This window comes from Moschus berezovskii, chromosome 17 (assembly GCF_049115385.1).
Source record: "Moschus berezovskii isolate FMDL1 chromosome 17, NW_MosBer_1.0, whole genome shotgun sequence".
Lineage (NCBI taxonomy): Eukaryota > Metazoa > Chordata > Mammalia > Artiodactyla > Moschidae > Moschus > Moschus berezovskii.
Genome location: NC_142476.1, coordinates 28,051,492 through 28,077,622, shown reverse-complemented (window position 1 = coordinate 28,077,622; position 26,131 = coordinate 28,051,492). Strand labels below are relative to the sequence as shown.

The following is a 26,131-nucleotide window of genomic DNA, read 5'->3' as shown; positions in this document are numbered from 1 at the left end:
ATAAAAACAACACTAACTTTTTTTTTCTTGGCCAACCCTGCAGTTTGTGGAATCTGTTTCCTGACCTGAGATTGAACCCGGGCCATGGCAGTGAAAGCACTGAGTCCTAACCACTGGACCACCAGAGAATTCCCAAAAAACACTAATCTTAAAGTTCAAAATTAGGTTATATTAGGGACGGGGGAGCCTGGTGGGCTGCAGTCTAAGGGGTTGCACAGAATTGGACACGACTGAAGCGACTTAGCAGCAGCAGCAGCAGAGATTTCCTTGGTGGTCCAATGGCTAAGACTCTGTGCTCCCAATGCAGGGGGCTCAGGTTTGATCCCTGGTCAGGAAACCAGATCCCACATCCCACGACTAAGCATTTGCATGTTGCAACTAAAGACCTGGTGCAGCCAGATAAATATATTTTAAAATTCAGTTCAGTTCAGTTCAGTCGCTCAGTCGTGTCCAACTCTCTGCAACCCCATGAATCACAGCACACCAGGCCTCCCTGTCCATCATCAACTCCTGGAGTTCACTCAAACTCATGTCCATCGAGTCAGTGATGCCATCCAGCCATCTCATTCTCTGTCGTCCCCTTCTCCTCCCACCCCCAATCCCTCCCAGCATCAGAGTCTTTTCCAGTGAGTCGACTTGCCGCATGAGGTGGCCAAAGTACTGGAGTTTCAGCTTTAGCATCAGTCCTCCCAATGAACACCCAGGATTGATCTCCTTTAGAATGGACTGGTTGGATCTCCTTGCAGTCCGAGGGACTCTCAAGATTCTTCTCCAGCACCACAGTTCAAAAGCATCAATTCTTCGGTGATCAGGTTTCTTCACAGTCCGACTCTCACATCCATACATGACCACGGGTAAAACCATAGTCTTGACTAGATGGACCTTTGTTGGCAAAGTAATTTCTCTGCTTTTTAATATGCTATGTAGGTTGGTCATAACTTTCCTTCCAAGGAGTAAGCGTCTTTTAATTTCATGGCTGCAATCAGCATCTGCAGTGATTTTGGAGCCCAGAAAAATATAAACTCAGCCACTGTGTCCACTGTTTCCCCATCTATTTCCCATGAAGTGATGGGACCGGATGCCATGATCTTTGTTTTCTGAATGTTGAGCTTTAAGCCAACTTTTTCACTCTCCTCTTTCACTTTCATCAAGAGAGTCTTTAGTTCTTCTTCACTTTCTGCCATATGTGGTGTCATCTGCATATCTGAGGTTATTGATATTTCTCCCAGCAATTTTGATTCCAGCTTGTGCTTCCTCCAGCCCAGCGTTTCTCATGATGTACTCTGCATATAAATTAAATAAGCAGGGTGACAACATACAGCCTTGACGTACTCCTTTTCCTATTTGGAACCAGTCTGTTGTTCCATGTCCAGTTCTAACTGTTGCTTCCTGACCTGCATACAGGTTTCTCAAGAAGCAGGTCAGGTGGTCTGGTATTCCCATCTCTTTCAGAATTTTCCACAGTTTATTGTGATCCACACAGTCAAACGCATAGCTTATTTTTAAAAAGTTTTTATTAAATTTGTTACAATATTCCCTTGTTTTATGTTTTGGTTTTTTGGCCCTGAGGCATGTGGAATCTTAGTTCCCTAACCAGGGATCGAACCTGTACCCCCTGCATTGGAAGGTGAAGTCTGGACCACTGGACCACTAGAGAAGGCCCAATAAAAGCTTATTTCTCTCTCTATTCTCTATAGTAGGATGCATTCAATATCTGGTTGGCAGAATAATAAAACTTTTGAGATGTGAAATTTTCTGTTCCTTTGATGGGAAAGATTTTGGGTAGGGGAGGAGTTCAACTTTGCTCCTAACTTATGGAAACATTTCTTTCAAAAATTGTCTTTATATTAAGAAAATTCTAGTTTAAATCTTGTGGGTTATGATATGCGTTCATTTTTTACCCTCTCCCTTTTAAAACTAGTATCACAATGTAAAGATGGCTTAAACTGAGTATGTGGAGTTGGATGAGAAGAATGGGCTTTACCTCATAGAAGAGGAATCCTGACTTCACTTGAGCCTGGCCACAATGATAGCTTATCTAGTTATGCTTGGACTTGTACCAAGGACCAAGAAAGGATCTATAGACCTGACACGAAGAATCACATGTAGTTAGTGTAACTTTGGAGAGGGGTATTGCAATTCTCTTCTGCTGTTGTTGTTCAATTGCTTAGTCGTGTCCAACTCTTTGTGACCATGCCAGGCTTCCCTGTCCTTCATTATCTCCAGAAATTTGCTGAAATTCATGTCGACTGAGTTGGGGATGCCAGCGAACCATCTCATCTGCTGTCATCCCCTTCTCCTTTTGCCTTCAGTCTTTCCCATCATCAGGGTCTTTTCCAATGTATCATGTTAATTCTCACGTGATTAGAAATTCCCATTTGATAATCTCAAAACCTTGGAAGTTTGAGAAAGCTTTCTTTATCCTTTTCTCATCCACGATCTTTAAACAATAGGAAAGAAAATAGCATTGGACAGACATCCAGAAAGTTCAGGCTCTCTATTCCCTTGGATCCTTAGTGTCCTCAGTCTTCTGTATGCTATGTGCTAAGTCGCTTCAGTCATGTCTGACTCTTTGGGACTCTATGGACCGTAGCCGACCAGGCTTCCCTATCCTCAACCCTACATAATCACTATTCCTTGCTTTGGAATTATTACATTTTAAAAAGTATAAAACAGAATGTAAATACAAACTAACACTATCATATTATTAGTTGTAACTGTTATCTTTAAGTTGCATTGTAAATATAAAAGATAAAGCTTGGGACTTCCCTGGTGGTCCAAGGGCAAATACTCCACACTCCCAATGCAGAAGGCTTGGGTTTGACCCCCGTTTCCCAGGTGGCTCAGCAGTAAATAATCTGCTTGCCAATGCAGGAGACACAGGAGACCCAGGTTCCACCCCATGTCAGGAAGATCCCCTGGAGGAGGAAATGGCAACCCACTCCAGTATTCTTGCCTGGAAAATCCCATGGACAGAGGAGCCTGAAGGGCTACAGTCCATGGGGTTGCAAAGAGTTGGACATGATTGAGTGATTAAGCAAGAGCACAGGAAATGAGATACCCACATGCCTCAACTAACACTCGGTGCCAAATAAATAAATAAAATATTTTTGAAAAAGATAGAGTAATGTCTAGACTTGGAAAGAATATAGGGAAATGAAATCAGAAAGACTAAGGGATGGAAAAATAAACACACTGGTAATTATAAAGGATAAAAAAGGGCCAAGTTGCAATCTGCAAAGGTCAATACAAACTTTTACGATTATTTTTCTAATTATATATATCACATAGTGTCAGTCTTGATGCAATGGGCATCTGGGGTTTTTTCCTGCCTTATAACCTGCCCTCTTCTGGCAACGGCAACCTCTTTCCTTGGAGAACTGATTTTCCTAAACTCCAAGGTTTTCACATCACTCTCTTCACCATGCTAGGGGTGGGCATGTTCAGGCATCTGCAGTGGCCCGAGTCAGGGGAATCAGCATCCGTCCTTGAAACTAATTACACAGATCCTGATGGGGGAAATCTCTGTTCTCTGAAGTTCTAAGTGGAATTAAAAAAATTATTTTTGGAGCTCTTTCCTCTGTACAGTAAATGACTACCTTCCCTCATCCTACCATTCTCACAGTATAGAGGCACTGGCGATCATCTCTTGAGGGATCTGAAACCATTTCTCCCACATTGTCACATTTTTCTTCTGAACACCACATTTGTTTACCAGAGATAATGAAGTTTCCAAGCAGCTAAGAACATGAATTAAGGACTCAGAAATTCTTTGAAAAAACAGGCCAGCTTGAAGTAAAATAAAATCTCAAACATTTTCACTTAAAAAAAATACCAAGTCTATTTAGTCAGCAGTGGAATCTCTAGGTACTTAAAATACTTGATTTGTTATCATCAAAGATCTAGTTAGCATTTAAATTTCTCAAATTGTCTTAATTTTTTTTCCTTTTAATCATTGGCTTGTTTGAATCAGGAGTCAAACAATGGAGCAAAAAATTTTTTTTATCATCAAGCACAGACTGGCTGGTTACATTTTTATCTCTCTTCAAAACAGATATACGTCCTTGTCACACTCTCATGATGAGCAACAGAATTCAGAAATCAATTCAGAGTCTCTTTATGTGCTTTACAAATACCAGATGAGGTTCTGGTAATGAAACTGTGGGGTAGATAAGCATAAGTAATAGCTTTAGTTACCCTTGGACATTAGAACCCAAAAGGAAGCAGTGACAAGAAAGCATTTCTGTTGATTCATAGATTTTGGGTTTTCCATTTCTTCAACTATTTCGACTTGGCAGTAAACAAAAGGAGATCCACTGGTTTGCCAATATCTAATAAAATACTGAAAATTTATAAGGCAAATGTACTAAAATATGTATTTAAATATAGTTATTAAAATTATCTGTAGCTTTATTTACAAACTAATGTCCTTATCTTTGTCTTTTATGTCCTTGCTTGTTCTCAAGAACAATCAAGGACTGAGAGAGAATATCACCCCCTCTAGGTATAAATGAATATATTTTGCTTCTGACTCAAACATGAAGGGATGAAAAAACATTGTACCCACAGATCCACAACCTTCTTCAACCAAAGAGCAGATGCCAAGGGATGAGGAGTTACAGGCTTCTGAGTCACGCCTAATCTCCACCCACCTCATCAAATAAATTAACAATATAAGCGATCCATGTATCTGCGACACAAGCTCACCATTCTGACAAGTCCCCTAACCCGCTCCTCTCCCCAAAACCATCACTCTTAAGGTACTCCTAGAGTTAACTCTGACCCCTACCATAGTAACCTAATGAACACTTATTTCGTCATTTTGTATCTCCACCATCTCTCTCTTAACGTGACTTCTGGGTACAAAACTAGATATTCTCCGCTCCCGCCCCCGCCGCAGTGCATTTATTACTGTTAAGATCTTGTAAGGTTAAAAAAAAAAAAAATCTGTCTCAGGAGCATCCACCGCGTACACCCCACTTTGCTCCGGGACGCCAAAAGTGATCCATCCACGTTTACAGTGCCCTCCCTCTGCGTCTGTGCGCGTCGCATCAGTACCGAGTAGGTGCCCAGGTTCTGATTTCGGGCTAAACCTCATGATCTTCTGGCTGAGGTTCTGTGAACTGAGTCATTCTGGCAAGGAGAATATTCCGTGACTCAGCAGGCCCGAAAAGGAGGATGTCAGATCCCAGATCCTTTCGAGTCTTTTAAAGGCAAGCTGGGGAACATAAACAACACAGTGGAAGAATTTCGCAGTGGGTCTGCTGCATACCCAGGGGAAAAAAATGCCATTCCATTCCCAGCCTTCTCACTTCCTTCCTCGCCCCTGTTAAAAACCACCGGCTAGGCTTTAATTCAGAGGCAGGAAATCACTTCAGAAAACTCATTCTGATGCTGCGATCCGGCTCTTTAATCTCCGGGGACCGTGTCAGTCTCCTGACACCCCGGGAACTCTGCTCGGACAGCCCTGGAGGCGGCCGCGAGCAGCACAGGCCATTCCCGGGGCGGCCCCGCGGCGAGGAGCTGGGCGGGGGAGGGCGGACACCCCACCTCCCTCCGCGATGTCGGGTCCCTAAGGTCCCCGCCCCGGGGCGCGGCCCGCTGGACACCAGGACGGACACCTGGCGTGGCTGGGACCCGAGCTACCGCGGCCCAGACCGCTCGGGGCCCAAGGGCCAACTCCGACCGTCCAGCGCCCCTCCGGCGCCGCCCCTATAAGACCCCTCCGTTGCCCCCGCCCCCAGCCTTCCTGGGGACTGGCGTCAGGGGACCCTGCGGTCCCTCTCCCGGCCGGGTGCCGGCTCTCCCGGGCCTCCACCGCCCTCCCGGCATGCACCGCCCCGCCGCCCCGCCCCCTCGCCCGACCCCGCCCACCCCGCGCCCCTCCAGGCCCCTCCCCCGCCGACCGCGCGCCGCGGGCTCGAGCGCGAGGTGCCGCCGCGAGTCTCCGGGGCGGACGCGCAGTCCACGGCGCGCGCGGAGGGCCCGGGAGCGGCTGAGAGGACGCCGGGGTTGGGCTTCCTCCTCGGCCGGACCCCACCCCACCGTGCCGACCCCACCCCCGAGCTCCTTCCTCCCCGGGGGCGCGCGCGCGCGCGCGGGCACGCGCTCGGAAGTCGGGGGTCTGCAGCGAGTTGCTGGCTGTGTCCCGGGTCGGGGAGAGGTGAGCGCGGAGCCGCGCTCAGCCAGCCGCGCGGTTCTCGCCCGGGGCGCCCACCCGCCCGTTTCTCCGGTGCCGCAGCCGCCGCCACCGCGCGTCCGGAGAGCCCGGTCACTGGGCCCCGCGGCTGAACCCGCGCGGAGCGGCCTCCGAGGGACGCCGCCGGGCGAGAGGAACGCACCCACGCCCTGGCCTTTGCCGTGGCCCAGCGCGGGGGCGGCGGGATGAGGGGCAGCGACCGGGCCGCGGCGGCGCTGCGGCCGCGGGGCCGCGTCTGGCCGGTGTTGGCCGTGCTGGCGGCCGCCGCGGCCGGCTGCGCCCGGGCAGCCATGGACGAGTGCACGGACGAGGGCGGGCGGCCGCAGCGCTGCATGCCCGAGTTCGTCAACGCCGCCTTCAACGTGACCGTGGTGGCCACCAACACGTGCGGGACTCCGCCCGAGGAGTACTGCGTGCAGACCGGGGTGACCGGGGTCACCAAGTCCTGTCACCTGTGCGACGCCGGGCAGCCCCACCTGCAGCACGGGGCAGCCTTCCTGACCGACTACAACAACCAGGCCGACACCACCTGGTGGCAGAGCCAGACCATGCTGGCCGGGGTGCAGTACCCCAACTCCATCAACCTCACTCTGCATCTGGGTAAGCAGTGACAGCCCCGTGTGCCCTGCTGCTGCTTTGCCCGCAGCCCGGCTCCCGGGCCACCTTCACCCCCTGGTCCAGCCTGGACAGGGGCCCGAACAGCCGCGTGCTGGCTGTCTGCTCCCCAGCCTGGGCCACACAGAAATTCCCTTCTCCAACTTCTACGCTAGATCTAACACCTAACTTCTCGCGAGCCAAGATGCTTCCCGCCAGCATCTCTCTGTCTGCTTTCCTCTTCTAACTTAGCCGGCTTTTCCTTCCTTAGATTATTCGCCATTTCGGCTTCTTTGGTCCCTCTTTCCTGAAGCATGAATCAGAAACCTTCCTCGGCCCCCTCTCCTTGTCCACCTTAAGCACTTTTACCTTGTTTAAAAAGTCTTTCTCTCCGGGGTTGAGGGTGATTGCTGTTTGCTCTGCTGAATACGCTAGAGAGGAAAGGTTAAGGGGGTTTGAAGGGAGCAAGTGCCTTTACTACCACTGTTGCTGCTGCTGCTAAGTCACTTCAGTCGTGTCCGACTCTTTGTGACCCCATAGACGGCAGCCCAACAGGCTCCTCTGTCCCTGGGATTCTCCAGGCACGAACACTGGAGTGGGTTGCCATTTCCTTCTCTACCACTGTTGCCTGCGTGTAATTAAAATAGAAGTTCACTTTTAAAGTTACTGTTCTTGAAAGTTGTTCATCTTTAATGAAGGGCCACAAAGCGATTTCACTTCTAATCTCAATACAAAATCTCAGATACAAAAGGAAGTATCTGCACCCACTGCAACTATTGGGTGAAGTTTGGTCCGTGAGTAAAAAGGCTCTCCTCACCGCCTTCCCTTTTGCTTTGATTCAAGGCAAGTGTAGAAGCGTGTGTGAGTGACCTTTTAGAAATCAGGAAAGGGATGTATAGAAAACTTCATCGCTGGGTGGTAGACGAGGATGGACGTGTTTATCTCAAAAGAATTGTATGAAAAGTCATGTTTGATCTGGGTCAGTTTTTCGTCATCATTGGAATATACAAACAAGCTGAGTGATTCTTCATTGTGTTTAGCAGAGTAACATATGCATAAGAAACTGACATTTGACCTGTAGAGCTTCAGCCTGAGTTAGGTTGAAAGCCATGATTTTATTGGTAGCTGGTAGTAATGAACTTCCAGAGAGAACAGGGTGCCAAGCCATTCTTCTGTCAAATCAGGATAGTTCTGTAAGGCTGGAAACATGATTTGGGGAATCTTTGAAAGGAACTATTTGATGGGCACATGGTTCTTTTGGTTGTGGTTTTGTATTTTTCTTTCCATTGCTCTTTGGTACATTAAGTTTTATGTAAGTGTCAAGATTCCAGAGAAAGTACTTAAGTGAAGTTAAATTACTGTGTGTGGAGTAAGTTTTAGAAAAGCAGTGTTTAGCACTTTTGTAGTAAATATTTTATTTGTAGACAAATCATTAGGAAGATGAAACTTTTCAAAAATACGTTTATAAACTGGAACTCTGAGGCACCCGTTTTTCAGAGATGGAAGAAGTAAACAGTTCAGTTTTTCAAAGGTATTGGTAACATATGGAGCTAAACCGTATGTTGGAACAGGTGCCTTTCCGAAGATTCTGCAAGAGACCAAGGGCCTCCCAAGATCTTGTGGGGCTGCTCTTAGCTCTTTCTCCTAAGTGTTATATTTTTAAAGTTGGTCAGAATTATTTTTGAAATTTTTATCCACTTATTTTTGTTTTGTTAAAGTTTCTGTGTTGAATTTTGAATCCCCACAAAGTCTTATTTCATCTGTTTTGAAATATTAAACATTTCGAAGCAAAATCATGGCCTTGATGTCTCACATGCCTGAGATTCATTTGAAAACTTCTACATAAGAATCTCTTATGTAGATAAAGATAGGGCTGACAGTCTGGACCTTCTGAATTTTCTGCTGTGAGCATTGCATCTATTGTTGTTGAGTCACTAAGTCGTGTCCAACTCTGCAACTCCATGGGCCATAGCCTGCCAGGCTCTTCTGTCCAAGGGATTTCCCAGGCATGAATACTGGAGTGGGTTGTCATTTCCTTCTCCAGGGGATCTTTCCGACCCAGGGATCAAACCCCATTCTCCTGCATTGACAGGCAGATTCTTTACCATTGAGCCACCTGGGAAGCCCTTGATCACTATGTAGTGAAAGGTTATTTCAGGTGATGGTGTAGGAAGTTAGATTACTCAGTGATTACTTCTCTGTCACAAAGATAATGTGTTTGGTAAGACAGTATCTGTCAAGTTAGGTTGCTACTCCTGCGCGATGGATACATGAACTTTGGGTCCTAGTGATTGAATGCTCGAAAGACTTTTTTTCTCTGAAAATGTTATATATGCTTGAACTTGTTTTGCTGAAAAGTTCTTCAGTTTTTGGTAACATTTTTGCTAAATGAAGTTCATAAAACTGTAGATTTAAAACTTCTAAGTAAAAAGTTACCTAAAATAGTTTTCATACTTAAGTGCTGTAAAAACATTTTCTTTAAGCATTTTAGGTGGAGAATATCTAAAAAACTTGACAAGAACTTATTGTACTTGTTCTTGGAAGGGGAGGGAGATTTGTGTGTAGTGGGGTTAGATGTCTCAATCTCTCTCTCTCTCCCATCTCTTTTTTAATGACAAGGATATATATATTCATGCATATTGTGATCTCTGACTTATGGCAGATAGACAGGATTTTATGTATTTTATATTCAGTGTATTCACTCCCTAACTCCAGTTACTCCATGGGCTCTAGCTAACTAATTATTTCCCATGAATTCAAGGACCATGACTGTTTGTGCATCTATTAAATCTCCCATCCAGTTCAGATTTCACATACCCTTAAACAAGTGATGCATATTGTGCTCTGCCCTTACAGAGCATGTGAAACTCTACGGGAGCAGTGTGAAAAAACTAGGTCTGGCCACCACTTTTCTAGCTTTCCTTTTAATGTTGAACTTTTCTAGCTTTCCGTTGAACTTTAAACACAGTAAACTTTAAAATAAGCAAAGTCAGTTCTCACTTAAGTAGTCACAAGAAATATACATACTTTGCCACTGATCCTAAGTCATTTTTCTTTTTTTTACTGTAAAAGTGAAACATGACATAATGAATTAAAACAGTATAATCACTAGTGTGTTTTTCACCTCCAGTTGCTAAGTTGCCCTGGAGACTGTTGCTCACAATTTCTTTTGTAACCTTCCAGAAACTTTTCATGCATACACATGTATGTACAATTACATGATCATTTTAACTGGTCCTTTTTTTGGGTGGTGAGGCATATTTTAATAGATGGCAGGTACAAATTAGATGGTTGTACCATTACCGTCACTTGTACGAAAGCCAGGAAAATAATCACTGATTCTGAAAGCAGCCATCTCTTAAGCACCACATACAGTAATCCAGGGTGCAGGGTGTAATGTATCCTTAGATATAATGAGTTACAGTCGCTGTGGGATTCAGAACCAATTTTCTGCCTGTTGTGAAGAGAAATCTCGGCAAGGCACCCTTTTCTAAAAAGTTTTTCTTAGTTTACCTTCAACTTCTGGATCTTCTCTCCTGACTTTTATATGAATTATTCCAATACTTTTTTCAAGTTTAGCTTTTGGGTTTTATAAGTTATAGTGAGTTTTATCCTTTTCAGCAGAGTAGTTGATAGTAAGATTGTAGCTGAGAACTTGCCTTTGATTAAACAACCTGTTTAACTTGGTAGTCATTTGTAGGTGAAAACTTGGCAAACTGGGTCTTGATCTTGGAGGAGGGTACCTTTCCCTCATTCTAAAAACAATTATATTAAGGAAAAGAGTGCTTATAAAACCAACTCTGTCAAAGTTTATGGAACTCCTAAAATTTACACCAAGATCAGATTGGTGTTCAAGCTTACTATAAGTTTCAGGAACAAGCAGTGATTAAATGATGCTTTTAAGCTGTATCTAAGATACTCTTTTTTGGTGTCTAAGTTAGAATAATCGCTATATAAGGAAGGATATTGCACTTTATTCTGTTTGGTCCCTTAGTGTATATTTAACAGAAGAAAATGGCAATTATTATTCCCCAAGAAAATCTTTGCAAGGTAGGTTCTGACTCTGTCAGAACTCTGGTGACTTCACTGTGGTATTTGTGTACCCTGAGGGGACACTATTTTAGTTTGTCTCACAAAGGCCTGATTTACATTTTGCAGGTTTCAACTTGAGAAGTTAAGGAGCTCTTCTTTAATGGCCAGCAGTTGGTGAACACTTTTTATAAAGTTGCTGTTGGCTGGTTTCCTATTCTACAATTCACTGCTTTTTCTCCAAATACTTTCTTCATGTTTCTAGAGTATTCAGAAAAACAATTTACACATTAGGAGAAAATTCTGGAGCTGTAAGCTCCCTTCTACCCATGATTTTGTCATTGACTGCATTTGCGGGAGGGACAAAGCTTGACCATTTCAATTCTAAATTCTCTTAGGAAGTCAGATATGCCTTTTGCTGTTCACTCCTCAGCCTTGTGCCTACATTCTCACATTACTTCCAAATATTCTGCAAACATATTTAAAATACCTACTAAATGCATGGTGCAGTACCTGACAGAAGGGTGTAGAAGATTGAGGGCCCATTCTTCAGAAGTTTATACTTGGTTAGATGGAATTTTGGCTTCCCTGATGACTCAGACGGTAAAGAATCTGCCTGCCATGCAGGAGACTCGGGTTCGATCCTTGGGTCAGAAAAATCCCTTGGAGAAGGGGATGGCAACCCACTCTAGTATTCTTGTCTGGAGAATTCCATGGACCGAGGAGCCTGACGAGCTGTAGTCCATGGGGTTGCAAGGAGTCAGACACAACTGAACAGCTAGCACTTTCAGTTACTTTCATTTGGAATTTTCATACCCAGATGTAATGCCGTTACAGTGCTAAATCAGGAGTGCCTTTGTAGTCTTTTAAAGCATCCAGTCAGCTATTGATTAGATTTTCATAACTCATTGAGGGAAGGCAAAGATGAGGAGCCTGAGGTTGTGATTTGCCAAAAATTACAGTGGAGGTAGGTTTTTGACTCAGGGCCACCTCATGCGACAAGTTGACTCACTGGAAAAGAGTCTGATGCTAGGAGGGATTGGGGGTGGGAGGAGATGGGGACGGCGGAGAATGAGATGGCTGGATGGCATCACCTACTCGATGGACATGAGTTTGAGTGAACTCCGGGAGTTGGTGATGGACAGGGAGGCCTGGCGTGCTGTGATTCATGGGGTCACGGAGAGTCGGACACGACTGAGCGACTGAACTGACTGAACATAATAGCTCCTTATTAGCTCCTCTAAGACTTAGCTCCTCTAACAGATATCTCAAAAGAATGACTAGTTTATTCCAGGGCAATTTTAAAATACAAGTTCATGTATAGACTGATTCAGAGATACCAAATTCCCTTTGTTTTCCTTCTCCTGCCTCTGTTCCCTTTCCACTTACGTTTCTGAATTTCTTTTTTTTTTTTTTATGTTACTCTTTCTGAATGAACTTCTCTTAATCTCAAGGCTTTCATTACTGTTGGCAAATCAGTGGATTCTAAATTCACATTTTCAGGACAGTTTCTTCTCCAGGTTGGACATGGTCAGTTTGGGATGTCCAGAGGTCATGTCCAAAACTAAATTCATTCCTTATTATCTTATCCAGTTCAAAGCTGTATCTTAATGAAATGAAGATACAGCTAAATTACTGTTTAGCCCTGAGACTCTCATCCATTCTTTTGCCAAAGACCGTGCTTTATAGATGCCAGTAAAGATTACTGTTTGGCCAGCGGATAGCATCCACTGCTGAAAGTCTCTGGGCAGCTGTAACTCCATCACTTTCTTTCCCACCGATCCTTACTGCAGTCTGACCAAGACTCCACTTTCACTTCCTGTATCCAGTCATCATGTCTCTTGGATCCTTATCTTTATCTTGCTTTACTGTAGCTCCCCATGGAATTCTACCTTAATTACTGCAGCAGCTTGCTAACTAATTTGGTGGTCTTTCTGCCTCCAGTTTTGCTCTTTCTATTTGGGCAGCCATTGCTTGGGACTGAGCACTGGTTCTAAAATGCAAATCTGTTGATGTTATATTGTACCTAAAAATTTCTGCAGTGGTTCCTCAAGCCTTGAAGATAAAGTCCAGACAGCATGTCATGCTGTATAAGGTACTTTAGGATCTGGACCTTATTAAACGTCTAGACTTATCTTTTGTCATTTCGTGTGCTAAGAGGGTTCCTTCTCTGGTTTGGGACACTTCTCCCAGGTGTCACCACCTTTAGGAACCCGTCCCCAGTTTGTTTCTCTTATCCCTTTCCGTCCTACTCCCTGGCCTGGATTAGGTCTTCCACTCCCACCACCCTGTAGGTATCTACCACAGCACTTATCACATGGCATTGTCTTGTTTCTTTACTTTTCTCCACTTCTAGACCAGGAGATTTTTGAAGGCCGGGTTGGAGATTTATGTTTTTAGTTTAGTTGAATATAAGGTTAGTTAATTGCTTGCTATGCCTCAGCACCATACAGATTCCTGGGTGTATAATGATTCATTGGACATTGCCCTGACCTCCTGGAACTTGTGGCTTAGATGTGGAGTCCTAGGTCTCTCTCCTGAGTGTGGGCAGGCGAATTATAGCCCACATGCTAAATCCAGCTCTTGGCTGCCACCTATTTTTGTATGGGCCATGAGCTGAGAACAGTTTTTAAATCTTTAATTGGTTGAAAAAATCAAAAGAAGAAAAATATTTTATGACTCATGAAAGTTATATGAAATTCCAGATTTAGTATCTGTAAAATTCCTTTGAAACATAGTCAAGCTCATTTATTAACGTATTGTCTCTGGATACTTCTGCACTGCAAAGGCAGAGTTGAGTGTGTCAATATGTCCTAGCCCACAGAGCCCAAAATGTTTCCTGTCTGACCCTCTACAGCATGAGTTTGGTGACCTCTGCTTTAGACGGAGACATTCAGTGTTACATGATAAGCTTTTAGGTTAAAGGTGCACACACAGTGAGCGTTCAGTTAGTTCACCGTTTGGAGGGAGGCTGAAGGGTTTATATCTTCAGTGCTTAACAGTCTGTCTGGCATAGTGTTCAATAGGTATGTGAAAAGCGAGTAAATAAATGAATGCTTGAACTATGAGAAGCCCCCAGACAGTCCACATTAACTTACATTCTTCTCAGTAACCCTTTTGAACTTGAATTTATCAGTGCCATCTCTTCGTTTTCTTGAGATCTATGCTACTGTTAATATGGTCCATAGTGGTTTTATTTCTGTAGCTTTAAAGAAAAGTACTAAGTTGGGTGTGGAACTGATGCAAAATTGAAAGATCTGTGATTGTCCTTTTTTGGGGGCAAAAATTAGACTTTTATATGATTTAAAGTTAGCTGGATAAATTTTATATGAGTAAACTACATGCCCAGATTTAATCTCCCTTGTGACTGTTGCTGAAATTTTAATGTTAATATTATGTATTTTTTCTTTAGAAATAGACATAAACTTTATTTTAAAATATGTATTCACATGTCTATTGTTGAAATGGACTCTAAAAGGCTATTATTAAGCAGTTGTGGTGAAGGGTTGCAGTGAAATATCTTTATTTGCTTATTGTGTGTGGCATTTTTAGTTTATTTAACTCATTGGGGTACAGTTGGAATACAGGCATACTGAGGCATGCCTTTTCTGCAGGATAGTGAAGAACCACATTAAAGTGGTTAGACAGATGAATAATAACCACTTATTTGTCTAGAGTTAACACACAGCAAAACCAACAGATGCTTCTTTCCTTGGTTCTTGTTTCCAGCTGTACGAAATTGACAGCTCTGCTGCTGTTCTGTTTGAGTTTTAGGGGAAAGTGTCAAAGTTTAGAGCAGAGCTGTTTGTTTATTTTTACTGTCCAAAATTCCGGAGGAGATTGTTAAAAATAAGAGATTGTGAATCTGTCCCTTATTTTAAACTGTCATTTCAAAGGGTAAAATTTCAGGATGACTGTGTGCTAGGTCTATTGCTTTGCCTAAATTTCTTGCTCTAAGATTTGTAAGAGGGCTTTGCTAAGATTTGCAAACCTCGCCTTTTTTATAAAATGATAAAGTTAGATGTTGCTCATTCAGGCCTAAAATGGACAGCTTGCTAAAAGGGGTTAGCAGAAAACTCATTTATAGAAATGTTGCTGAGGTTTTAGAGTTTTGTGCCAGACTGTGGTGACACTAATTAAGTACATCTGCCTTTCTTTCCATGGACTCTTCCAGGGGGGCCAGCCTAAAATAACTGGGTCCAGGCAGCCTGGTGCCCTATGCAGCTACATACTCATGAATAAAATAAAGCAGACTTATCTCTTTCTTAGACAGTGGTGCTCTCGGATCTCTTGTGGCAAGGCTGGGAGATGAATTAGGGGATTTACATTATTTCTTTTAAAACTTAGGAGTTGTATATTCCCTCAGCTCCCTGCTTTTACTCTTTGTTTCCAGCTGCATGGCTGCTTCCAATTATATTGCAGTCAACATTGGATTTTTGCTGTATCATCTTTTTTTGATTTCTGTTATTTTATCTTCTTTCTGTTTTGCAAGTTTTTGAAAGTAAAAATTCAGAATCAGCCCCCTTCACTTTTTTAAAAAAGTTTTTTGAAGTAAAAAATACAAGTGGTCCTGTGTAGAGTTAGGGACTCAATGAATTTTGTTCGTGATGATAAATCACAGTGTACATGAAGAATGATTGCCCATGGCAGTGACTATAGAGATGCCTTCAGTGTTTTCAGAGACATGACCAATGATCAGGTTTTCTTTTTCTCCATTATATTTCTCACTTTACATTCTGTATCTTGAGTTGCATGGAGATTACATAGGTGTATACATATATATAGATTCGGAGCCATACATTTACTATTTGTGCACTTCATTGTATGTGAATTATTCAAATTAGAAAAAAGAATTAAGAAACATTTCAGTCTTTTAAAATACAAAAAATATATAGGTGATTTTGGTTTAAAATAGAGCACAGAATGTGAGACTTAATCTAAACTCTGTTTCTCTTGCCGTCTTTTTATGCCACCAGCAGTTGCTGGCATTAATAGGCATTAAGAAATGTTTTTTTGAATGAAAGGACGAACAAGCCAACCAGCTGATCTTCATTTAGGTGTCAGCTGATTTTAACTGACGTACCCACAGAGTAGGTTCAGAAAAGCGTTCAGTTGAGCTTCATAGTAAGTCTCAGGAAGTGGAGTGTGGTCAGGTGTGCGGGGTGAGCAGTTCTCTTTGCTCTTCTCATCACTGCCTTTAACCAAGTAAGGATTTGGTTAGTTACCCCTATGGATAGTAATAAAAGATGACTGGTGACTGCTCTGAGGTGGAGCAGGTTGAGTTTAGGTTGGCATTCAGATCTGCTGTGGATACACTGTGCTCTTGCCACCTTGCTGTGTTAGAACAAGCCTGGTACGTGATGGAGAGCTGAAGAGGACCTTTTAACTGGGCAGTGAAATGAAAGTACACCAAATGGGAGTACTGAGCCTGGTTTCTCTAACAGATCTCTGCTTGAGCTCTGGATTTGGATTGTTTCTTTAAAAAGGATCTTTGCACTTACTTGCGAAGAACAGAGGATTGTTAGCAATGGAAAAATACTAGGTTTTGGGTGCTTGTACTAGCTTTATATTTAGCTGTTAACACTTCTAGGAATTTGTAAGGAATTTATTGAATTTCAGAATGAGATCCTGTGTTTTGTCAGTGTCTGCTGATAGGAAAAGTGTACCACGTACCCCGTTTCCTGAAGGGTGGTTGGGGAACGCTACCTTATCTCCTTTCTACCTTATCCATGACTCCTTTCTGGTTGTAGAGAATGGCTGAGTTAGTTCAGTTGCTTACTCTATCTGACATCTTTAAAGATAAGTCTGTCAGGGCCATCTCCAGTTTCTATTTCATTTCCTCTGCTTCAAGTCAACTCTCTTACATTGTGGCTTTTTTGTTATTCGTGTTTGCTAACTGAATAGGTCTAACCACCTTTTATTGATTGATAAATAACTGCTGTGGTCCTGGGAGATTTCTTTGTCACTGTTTCCTCTTTCAAGCTCAAAAGTGACTCCCTTCACCTTGATTGCTATAAATGTTAGTTGATAAATCTACAACTCTGTCTATGTAATCTGTCTTATCTGTGTATCTATCTGTCATTCTGTGTTTATCTCTTTAGGTTTCCCAGAGCACTCGTGAGCTAAGGTTCAGTCAGGGAATTCCTAGATCCCTTAATTTTTTGTTGCTTTCTCTCTGAAGAAGGGGGTTATATTTCCCACTTGAATTTTGTATTTCTCCCCCACAAACATACTACCTCCACTTCTACTAAGATGAAGTATTACTTAATCACAGTCCTGCTTTCTTTATAGACCTGCTTTGTACACATTGCTGTGACACAGGCATTACATCCAGTGACTGGTGATTTTTAAATTCACATTTCTTATGAAAAGGATGGCACTCATTGCTGCATTATAGTCTGTGTATTGGGCTTAAAATGCCCCACCCCTTTTTCCAGTTGGGAAAATACAGAAGCATAAACGGGTTTCTCCATCAGCTGTCTTCAAAGAGAATAAAAGGATGTTCAGTATTTCCGAGAGAAGAGCTTCATAGTTTTTGAAAAAGGGGTCATGACAGCTTGTTGAAAATGAGTTGAACAGCTTCTGTTGCACTCTCTGTGCAATAGGCAGGGACTGGGAAGTGATGTTTTCCTGCTCTGGCAACAAAGATCCTGGTTAGAGGCAGGAATGGTTTGCCCAGATGTTTTAAAAGTCTGAGGTCATCTTACTGTCACCAACTACTGAGGACTGAGCGACTAACACTTACTGAGGACTCCGTTATAGTAGCTTGGCAACGCGAAGTGATTAGATCTAGAAATGGATTTTGTTTTCTGACTCTGTCCTAAACAACTTCAGTTTTCTGGAATGTTGGCATCTCTGGACTTTTCAATATGTGGCTAACTAGAATAATTTTGGAATTGAAAAGAGACTTAGGAAAGTTTAAGCTGTTAAGAAAATGTGTTTTACGGATGGGTCCTTGCTCAATTTGCTTAATTAACTTCTTCTTACCAAAGAAGTTAGTAGTTGCCTTGGTTTAGCAGCTTATCTGTGTTTTGGCGTTGCTGTTCTTCCCTTAGTGGTTCCTGCTTCTTATGGACCTTGTTCTGACAGGACGATGACTTCTGTTGTTTCGGTGCCACTGTTTTTAGATTACTCTTATTTAAATGTCAGATCCTGATTTGGTAATGATGAGCATCCTGAAATTGTCGGTTGAGTTGTGTTCTTTTTCGGAGGTGAGAAGAGAAATGAGGCTAAAGGTGAACATTGTTGGGGGGAGAGACAGCTGGAAACCAAAAGAGCAATTGTATACTTTAATTGCTTTGGTCATGTGGTTGCCCCTTCGTGGCAAAAGGGTCATGTTCTGTGGGCTTGAGCATCTAGGATTAATTTTCAAAGTGGCTCTGTGCATAGTTGTGAATTTCTAGTGAGTATTTTAGATAAGTCATGGGATAGAAAGTCTGTTGAATACCAGATTCTTACAACTCTGCTACAGATTATGAAAGTTTGTGGGCCCATCTGTAATGCAGCTGTAATAAAATTTGTTTACTTTATCAGGATCGCTTCAGAGGCTCAAGCTTGTTTGTTTACTGCCGTTTTCAGCATTTTTGTTGCTTGCCAAGAAATAAGTTAGCATCAGTTCCTGGTGCAATTGGGATCATTCCGTTTTGTGGCCGTTCTGATAAAGCTTGGTTTTAGTTTAGGCCCACTTTAAAGTTCTTGCATCCTGGCCCAAGACATGGGTGGTAAATCTAGTGTACCCGAAGATACACTGTGCAAATTAACAAACTTTCCAGATGTTTGGAGAATGCAGTCTTGTTTTCTGTGCTGTTTTTCTATGTTCTTCTTTGTGTATCTGTGCTTTCCTGTTTTGTTTTTTTTTTAAATAGGAAAACCCCTTGGGGAAGAGGGATCTGTTCTTTGGAATGGGGAACAAAACAAGTATTAAATTTTTTGTGAAAACTTTAAGTTGGATTTGCCATTTCTGTGAGAGAAAGGAGAAAGCTTTGTTCCCAAACAGGAGACTGCTAGGAAGGCTGATGTTGGGGTGTGACTCTGTGGAAGTAAAAGGACTTCTTCACATCCCCAGTGATTTTCAGTTATGAAATGGGCCACTAATGCTCTGAATCAGCAGCCTTTTAACTACGCCTGACTAAATAGACCTTGTTTTTGAAATTCACAGCAGTGTCTAGATCCCTGCTGTCTTTTTGTCCATCCTGCTAACACACAGCTGTTTTTGTTCATACATCATTTTATGTTCAACTGCCTGGTGACTTCCTCAGGTCCCTTTTATGGTGAATAATGGACACATGGGAGTTAGGACACCCAAGTGTGTGATTATTCAAACAGGAAGTCTCCAGGAAACACAGTAACCTTGTCAGAAGAACAGAAGGTGATATGGGAAAGGCCATTGATGATTTTAGGCTTAAAACGTCTGCAGAGAAAAATCTGACAACTTCTGAGATAAGGACATTCTGCAGCTTATAAAACGGGTGGTTTATTTGGAACTTGTTTCATTTCCCCCCCCAGACATTTGGAGTAGTCAGCCTCCAAAATCTGTAACATAGAAATGGAGGTAAAAGAGAAGCAGTGTGGCATCATTGGCATTAAAAACAGAAGGAAGAACTTCCCTGGTGGTCCAGTGGTTAAGAATCCACCTGCCAATGCATTGTATACAAGCTCGATCCCGGGTCTGGTCTGGAAAGATTCCACATGCGGCAGGGCCACTAAGCCTGCATGCTGTAAGTACTGAGGCCCTCCCGCCCACTCTCGAGCCTGTGTTCTACAACAAGAGAAGCCCCTGCAATGAGAAGCCTGCATCCAGCATCTAGAGAGTCGCCCCCACTTGCTGCTGCAGCGAGAGAAAGCCTGCATACAGCAATGAAGACCCAGTGTAGCCAAAAATAAATAAAGAAAAAAACAAACAGGAAACTCTGTGGGTCTTGGAAAGAAGGCGCAACAACTCGTCTTTCCTGGAGGTAACAGTGAGGCCGTACACAGGAACAAGCAAATGACTGGGACTTGACAGGGACTGAGGGACCTGATGGGATTGGATCGGATTAAAAGAAGATTCTTTTACAGATCCTATGATTATTGAGCATGGAAAGAATATGAGATAAAGAAGGATGTGGATTATACATATAAACTGTGTAGTCTAGTGGGAGAGCAAGCATGTGTATATCAATGAACACACTGAGACACAATATAAAGCACTGTAAGAGAAAGATCAGAAATTCCACGTGACTGCAAAGAACTGATGGTAGCTGATGAAATGATTCCCAGACCACTTACCTGGTGACCTTTCAGATTCCTACCAGCTTTGAGATTCTTTGATTATATGATGGAGGGCTTGTTAGAACTAGTCAAATAAATTCTCTTTTTAGATTTAAAAGTGAGAATTAAATCTGGATGTTAAAGAGGTGGGTAGCTCTGCATTGACAGCAGTTTGTATTAAGCAGGTAGAGTTATGCAGATGCTAAAGAAAAGAATTCTGTTTTTGGCTTAATTAGTGGAAGCAGTGGTATTTGAAGGAGTACTCGATATGTTTGTTGTATGCTTGGAGCTCTGCCCTTACGTTCCGGTCCTGGTAAACATGTTCAGACAGCATGGGTGCTACATCTTCTTGATTCCTTACCTTGTTTATTTGGTTAACTCCTAATTGTCCTTCAGAACTCATGGCAAATCTCAGTTTCTCTGGAAAGATTTTGATCTCTAATTCTTCCTGCCCCTCCATAGCATTTTCTGTCATGTTGTTCAGTGTCCATGTATTTGTTCATTTCTGTAAATCACTGAACATACTGCATGCCTGTGATTCGAGAGGTGCTAGATTGCACTGTTTGGTTTCCCCCATTAGACTGAATTCATTGAGGATAAGATGAATTTATTGATTTTTCAGTTCATTTACTTAACGAATATTTATTGTCTGTTACGTAAAAAGCACTGCGGGGGCTTCCCTGGTGGTCCAGTGGGTTAGGAGTCCACTTTGCAATGCAGGGGCTTCCCTGATAGCTTAGTTGGTACAGAATCCACCTGCAATGCAGGAGATCCTGGTTCGATTCCTGGGTCCGGAAGATCCGCTAGAGAAGGGATAGGATACCCACTCCAGTATTGTTGGGCTTCCCTTGTGGCTCAGCTGGTAAAGAATCCGCCTGCAATGCAGGAGACCTGGGTTCTATCCTTGGGTTGGGAAGATCCCCTGGAGAAGGGAAGGGCTACCCACTCCAGTATTCTGGCCTGGAGAATTCCGTGGACTGTATAGTCCGTGGGGTTGCAAAGAGTTGAACATGACTGAGTGACTTTCACTTTGCAGTGCAGGGACACCCAGTTCCATCCCTGGTCTGGGAAGATCCTACATGCCTCAGAGCAACTGAGCCCTCCATCTAGAGCCTATATTCAACTACTGAGCCCATGAGCCGCAACTGCTGAAGCCTGCGTGCTCTGGAGCCCGTGCTCCAAAACAAGAGAAGCCGCTGCAGTGGTAAGCCTGTGTGCCACAAATGGAGAGCAGCCCCCATTCACTGCAACTGGAGAAGGCCCTTGGGCAGCAGCAAAGACCAATGTAGCCACAAATAACTCACTTTTATTTTTTTATTTTTATTTATTTATTTTTAATAACTCACTTTTAAAAAAGGCCCTGCAGGGTGCTAGAGATGGGAAGAAAAGAAGACCTGGAGCTTAACTTCTGGGTGAGATGGAGGACCTGACCCTAGGAGGGGTGTGTTGACCTTCTTTATTACCTTGGCTTATGTATTCTTCTTAGTGAATTGCGTAATACCTTTCATATAGCAGTAAGTGCTCCAGAGTTTGTTGAATGAATGAATTCCTGTTTCTGTGAGGCACCAGCTGTAGAATGCAGAGAATTCCTGTTTCTGTGAGATTGCAGCCATAGAATGCAGATAAAAGAGAGAAATAGTAATTTTGTTTAGATTTTTCTCAAGATGGAGTTTTCCTTTTACATAGCGTTATTGAAGGAAAGTTGTGACCAATCTAGATAGCATATTAAAAAGCAGAGACATTACTTTGCCAACCAAGGTCCGTCTAGTCAAGGCTATGGTTTTTCCAGTGGTCATGTATGGATGTGAGAGTTGGACTGTGAAGAAAGCTGAACGCCGAAGAATTGATGCTTTTGAACTGTGACGTTGGAGAAGACTCTTGAGAGTCCCTTGGACTACAAGGAGATCCAATCAGTCCATCCTAAATGAGACCAGTCCTGGGTGTTCATTGGAAGGACTGATGCTGAAGCTGAAACTCCAATACTTTGGCCACTTCATGCAAAAAGTTGACGCATTGGAAAAGACCCTGATGCTGGGAGGGATTGGGGGCGGGAGGAGACAGGGACGACAGAGAATGAGATGGCCGGGTGGCATCACCGACTCGATGGACATGAGTTTGGGTGAACTCCGGGAGCTGGTGATGGACAGGGAGGCCTGGCGTGCTGCAATTCATGGGGTCGCATCACAAAAAAGTCAGAAACAACTGAGAGTGTGAACTGAACTGAACTGATTGAGACTGGCTCAGGTGGAGGGGAATGGCTGGCCCGTGAGGTAGCTCCCTCACCAGTGTTGTCTGGTGAAGACTGAGCTATAGTAGTGAAGAGCTGCGATAGTAAAGTTGTTCAAGAAACAGAGGTTTCTCTTTCATGTGCTGGTCCTGAGTGGTCAGCAGGGTAGCTGTGATCCACACAAACATTCTGGGGCCCAGGGTCCTATCCTCTTCATAATCTGCAATTCCTCAGGGTGCTGTCTTCACATGAGTGGTTGAAGCTGGTCATAGGCACCTCTTTTTTCCAAAAGGGAAGATACAGCTGAGGTGTGTAGGCTTAATGCTCAAGACCAAGGCCCTACAGAGTCCACATCACTGCATCATCTGCCATTGAGAGCACGTGGTCACCTGGCCACTCCTATACGCTTTGGAGGCTGGGAAATGTCTGGTTGGGCAGACCAGCCCAAATCTGAGCCAGCCACAAATCTGTTACAGTGACGGAGGGCAGGGAGCAGGGGGCTGGCATTGCTCCTGTTGTTGTTCAGTTTCTAAGTCGTGTCTGATTCTTTGTAACCTCACGGAATGCAGCACGCCAGGCTTCCCTGTACTTCACTATCTTCTGGAGTTTGCTCAAACTCATGTCCATTGAGTCAGTGATGCTATCCAACCATCTCATCCTCTGTAGCCCCCCTCTCCTCCTGCCCTCAGTCTTTCCCGGCATCAGGGTCCTTTCCAATGAGTCGGCTCTTTACATTAGGTAGTGTTGTGCCTGCCAGTCCTGCGCTGTGGAATCCTCTGTTTACTGAGTTTTGGTCTTCCTGAAGTGCATTCTTCAGCAGATTCCATTCTGTGGCTAGCAGTTTTAGGAAGTGGATTTAGAAAAATCAGCAGACACTTTCTCTGCAGACCCTCACACCCCTAGGGCTTCAGAAGAGCCTCTGAAGGATAGGGGTGCGTGCTCGTACTGCTCTTCTCAGTTGCAACATTCACTCCCTTCAGTTCAGCTGCTCAGTCGTGTCCGACTCTTTGCGACGCCATGAATCACAGCACGCCAGGCCTCCCTGTCCATCACCAACTCCCGGAGTTCACTCAAACTCTTACCATCGAGTTGGTGATGCCATCCAGCCATCTCATTCTCTGTCGTCCCCTTCTCCTCCCGCCCCCAATCCTTTCCAGCATCAGAGCCCTTTCCAGTGAGGCAACTCTTCGCATCAGGTGGCCAAAGTATTGGAGTTTCAGCTTCAGCATCAGTCCTTCCAATGAACACCCAGGATTGATCTCCTTTCGAATGGACTGGTTGGATCTCCTTGCAGTCCGAGGGACTCTCAAGAGTCTTCTCCAGCACCACAGTTCAAAAGCATCAATTCTTCGGCGATCAGCTTTCTTCACAGTCCAACTCTCACATCCATACATGGCCACGGGAAAAACCATAGCCTTGACTAGACGGACCTTTGTTGGCAAAGTAATGTCTCTGCTTTTTAATATGCTATCTAGATTGGTCATAATTTTCCTTCCAAGGAGTAAGCGTCTTTTAATTTCATGGCTGCAATCAGTATCTGCAGTGATTTTGGAGCCCCAAAAAATAAAGTCTGAAACTGTTTCCACTGTTTCCCCATCTATTTCCCATGAAGTGTTGGGACCAGATGCCATGATCTTAGTTTTCTGAATGTTGAGCTTCAAGCCACCCTTTTCACTCTCCTCTTTCACTTTCATCAAGAGGCCTTTGAGTTCCTCTTCACTTTCTGCCATAAGGGTAGTATCATCTGCATATCTGAGGTTATTGATATTTCTCCCTGCAATCTTGATTCCAGCTTGTGCTTCTTCCAGCCCAGCGTTCCTCATGATGTACTCTGCATATAAGTTAAATAAGCAGGATGACAATATACAACCTTGATGCACTCCTTTTCCTATTTGGAACCAGTCTGTTGTTCCATGTCCAGTTCTAACTGTTGCTTCCTGACCTGCATACAGGTTTCTCAAGAGGCAGGTCAGGTGGTCTGGTATTCCCATCTCTTTCAGAATTTTCCACAGTTTATTGTGATCCACACAGTCAAAGGGTTTGGCATAGTCAATGAAGCAGAAATAGATGTTTTTCTGGAACTCTCTTGCTTTTTCAATGATCCAGCGGATGTTGGCAATTTGATCTCTGGTGCCTCTGCCTTTCCTAAAACCTGCCTGAACATCTGGGAGTTCACAGTTCATGTATTGCTGAAGCCTGGCTTGGAGAATTTTGAGCATGACTTTACTAGCGTGTGCTGCTGCTGCTGCTAATAAGTCACTTCAGTCGTGTCCGACTCTGTGTGACCCCGTAGACGGAAGCCCACCAGGCTCCCCCGTCCCTGGGATTCTCCAGGCAAGAACACTGGAGTGGGTTGCCATTTCCTTCTCCAATGTGTGAAAGTGAAGTCGCCCAGCCGTGTCCGACCCTTAGCGACCCCACGGACTGCAGCCTACCAGGCTCCTCCATCCATGGGATTTTCCAGGCAAGAGTACTGGAGTGGCTTACTAGCGTGTGAGATGAGTGCAATTGTGCGGTAGTTTGAGCATTCTTTGGCATTCCCTTTCTTTGGGATTGGAATGAAGACTGACCTTTTCCAGTCCTGTGGCCACTGTTTTCCAAATTTGCTGGCATATTCACTCCCTACCTCTGCACAATTCATTTGATTCTGCGATACCAGTTTTTATTTTCATGGTTCCATCTTGACCTTGAGATCTCACTATAGTAGTGTCTGGTACTTGCACTGATCGGCTCTGTATCACATTCATCTTGGAGGAGAAGCACATCCTTGCAGGATCATTATGTCTTGATTTACTTGACAATACTGATCATGTTTACCTTCCGTCATGATGGATGAATCACACTGTTTTAAAATCCAGATGTGTTTCAGAAACAAGCACTCCAGAAATAATAAAACAGAGCCTATTGTTTGTACCGCTTACTGGTCACTTGAACATACAGTCTTGTTCTGGGATGTTTTTAAATGCGTATTTATCTTTTCTTTCAATATGAGTTGAGTTCACTGAGGGTAGGAACTGTATTTTAACCATTAACTAGGTCAGAGACTTAGAGCCAGGTCCCTGACTTACAGAATTGTAGTAAATTGAATAAAATCAATGTGTATGATATAAAACCCATAGTGGTACCCCCCCCAGTCAAATACTTCACTAATCTCTGCAGTGAAATGTATTTATAATTTTATGAATTAAAGGCTGATTAAACGGAGAAGCCTGGTAGGCTACAGTCCACGGGGTTGCAAAGAGTTGGACACGACTAAGCGACGGAACGGAACGGAAAGGCTATAAGGACCTCATAGTAGCTCAAGTCATGTTGTCAGATGTTATGAAAATCCTCTGCTATTTAGAATTTTTTGGATTTAGAATCACAGATAAAGGATTATGGATTACATATAAGTAATCCATAATATAAGTATAAGGATTATGGATTACATATACATTTGATTACATATAAGTTATACCACTTTCACAGATACTGATCATAGAACTACTAAAGACTATGTAAAAATTTGGCACACAACAGACATTTGATAAATCAGTTATTTTCTAAATGATTTAATAAAGTCCATTTAACAGGAACTTTTATTTCATTGAAAGGGTGAATTTCAACAGATGTATTTTTAGACAATTTGAGTAAATGGGTTATTAAATTATGGCGAAGTGAAAGTGTCAGTCGCTCAGTTGTGTCCGACTCTTTGCAACTCCGTGGATTGTAGCCCACCAGGCTCCTCTGTCCGTGGGATTCTCTAGGCAAGCATACTTGAGTGGGTTGCCATCCCCTACTCTAGGGGATCTTCCCGACCCAGGGTTCAAAGCCCAGTCTCCCACATCACAGGC

At 43.5% G+C, this 26,131-nt stretch overlaps 1 protein-coding gene across 1 annotated transcript in view; it reads left to right on the top strand.

Moving 5' to 3' along the window:
• Positions 1–6,239: 6,239 nt before the first annotated feature.
• LAMC1 (laminin subunit gamma 1) overlaps positions 6,240–26,131 on the top strand; it is a 123,486-nt gene continuing 103,594 nt past the window's right edge. The window contains exon 1 of the mRNA XM_055419128.2: positions 6,240–6,799. Coding sequence (XP_055275103.2) covers positions 6,385–6,799 — 415 coding nt within the window. The 5' untranslated portion in view covers positions 6,240–6,384. The remainder of the gene's footprint in view (positions 6,800–26,131) is intronic.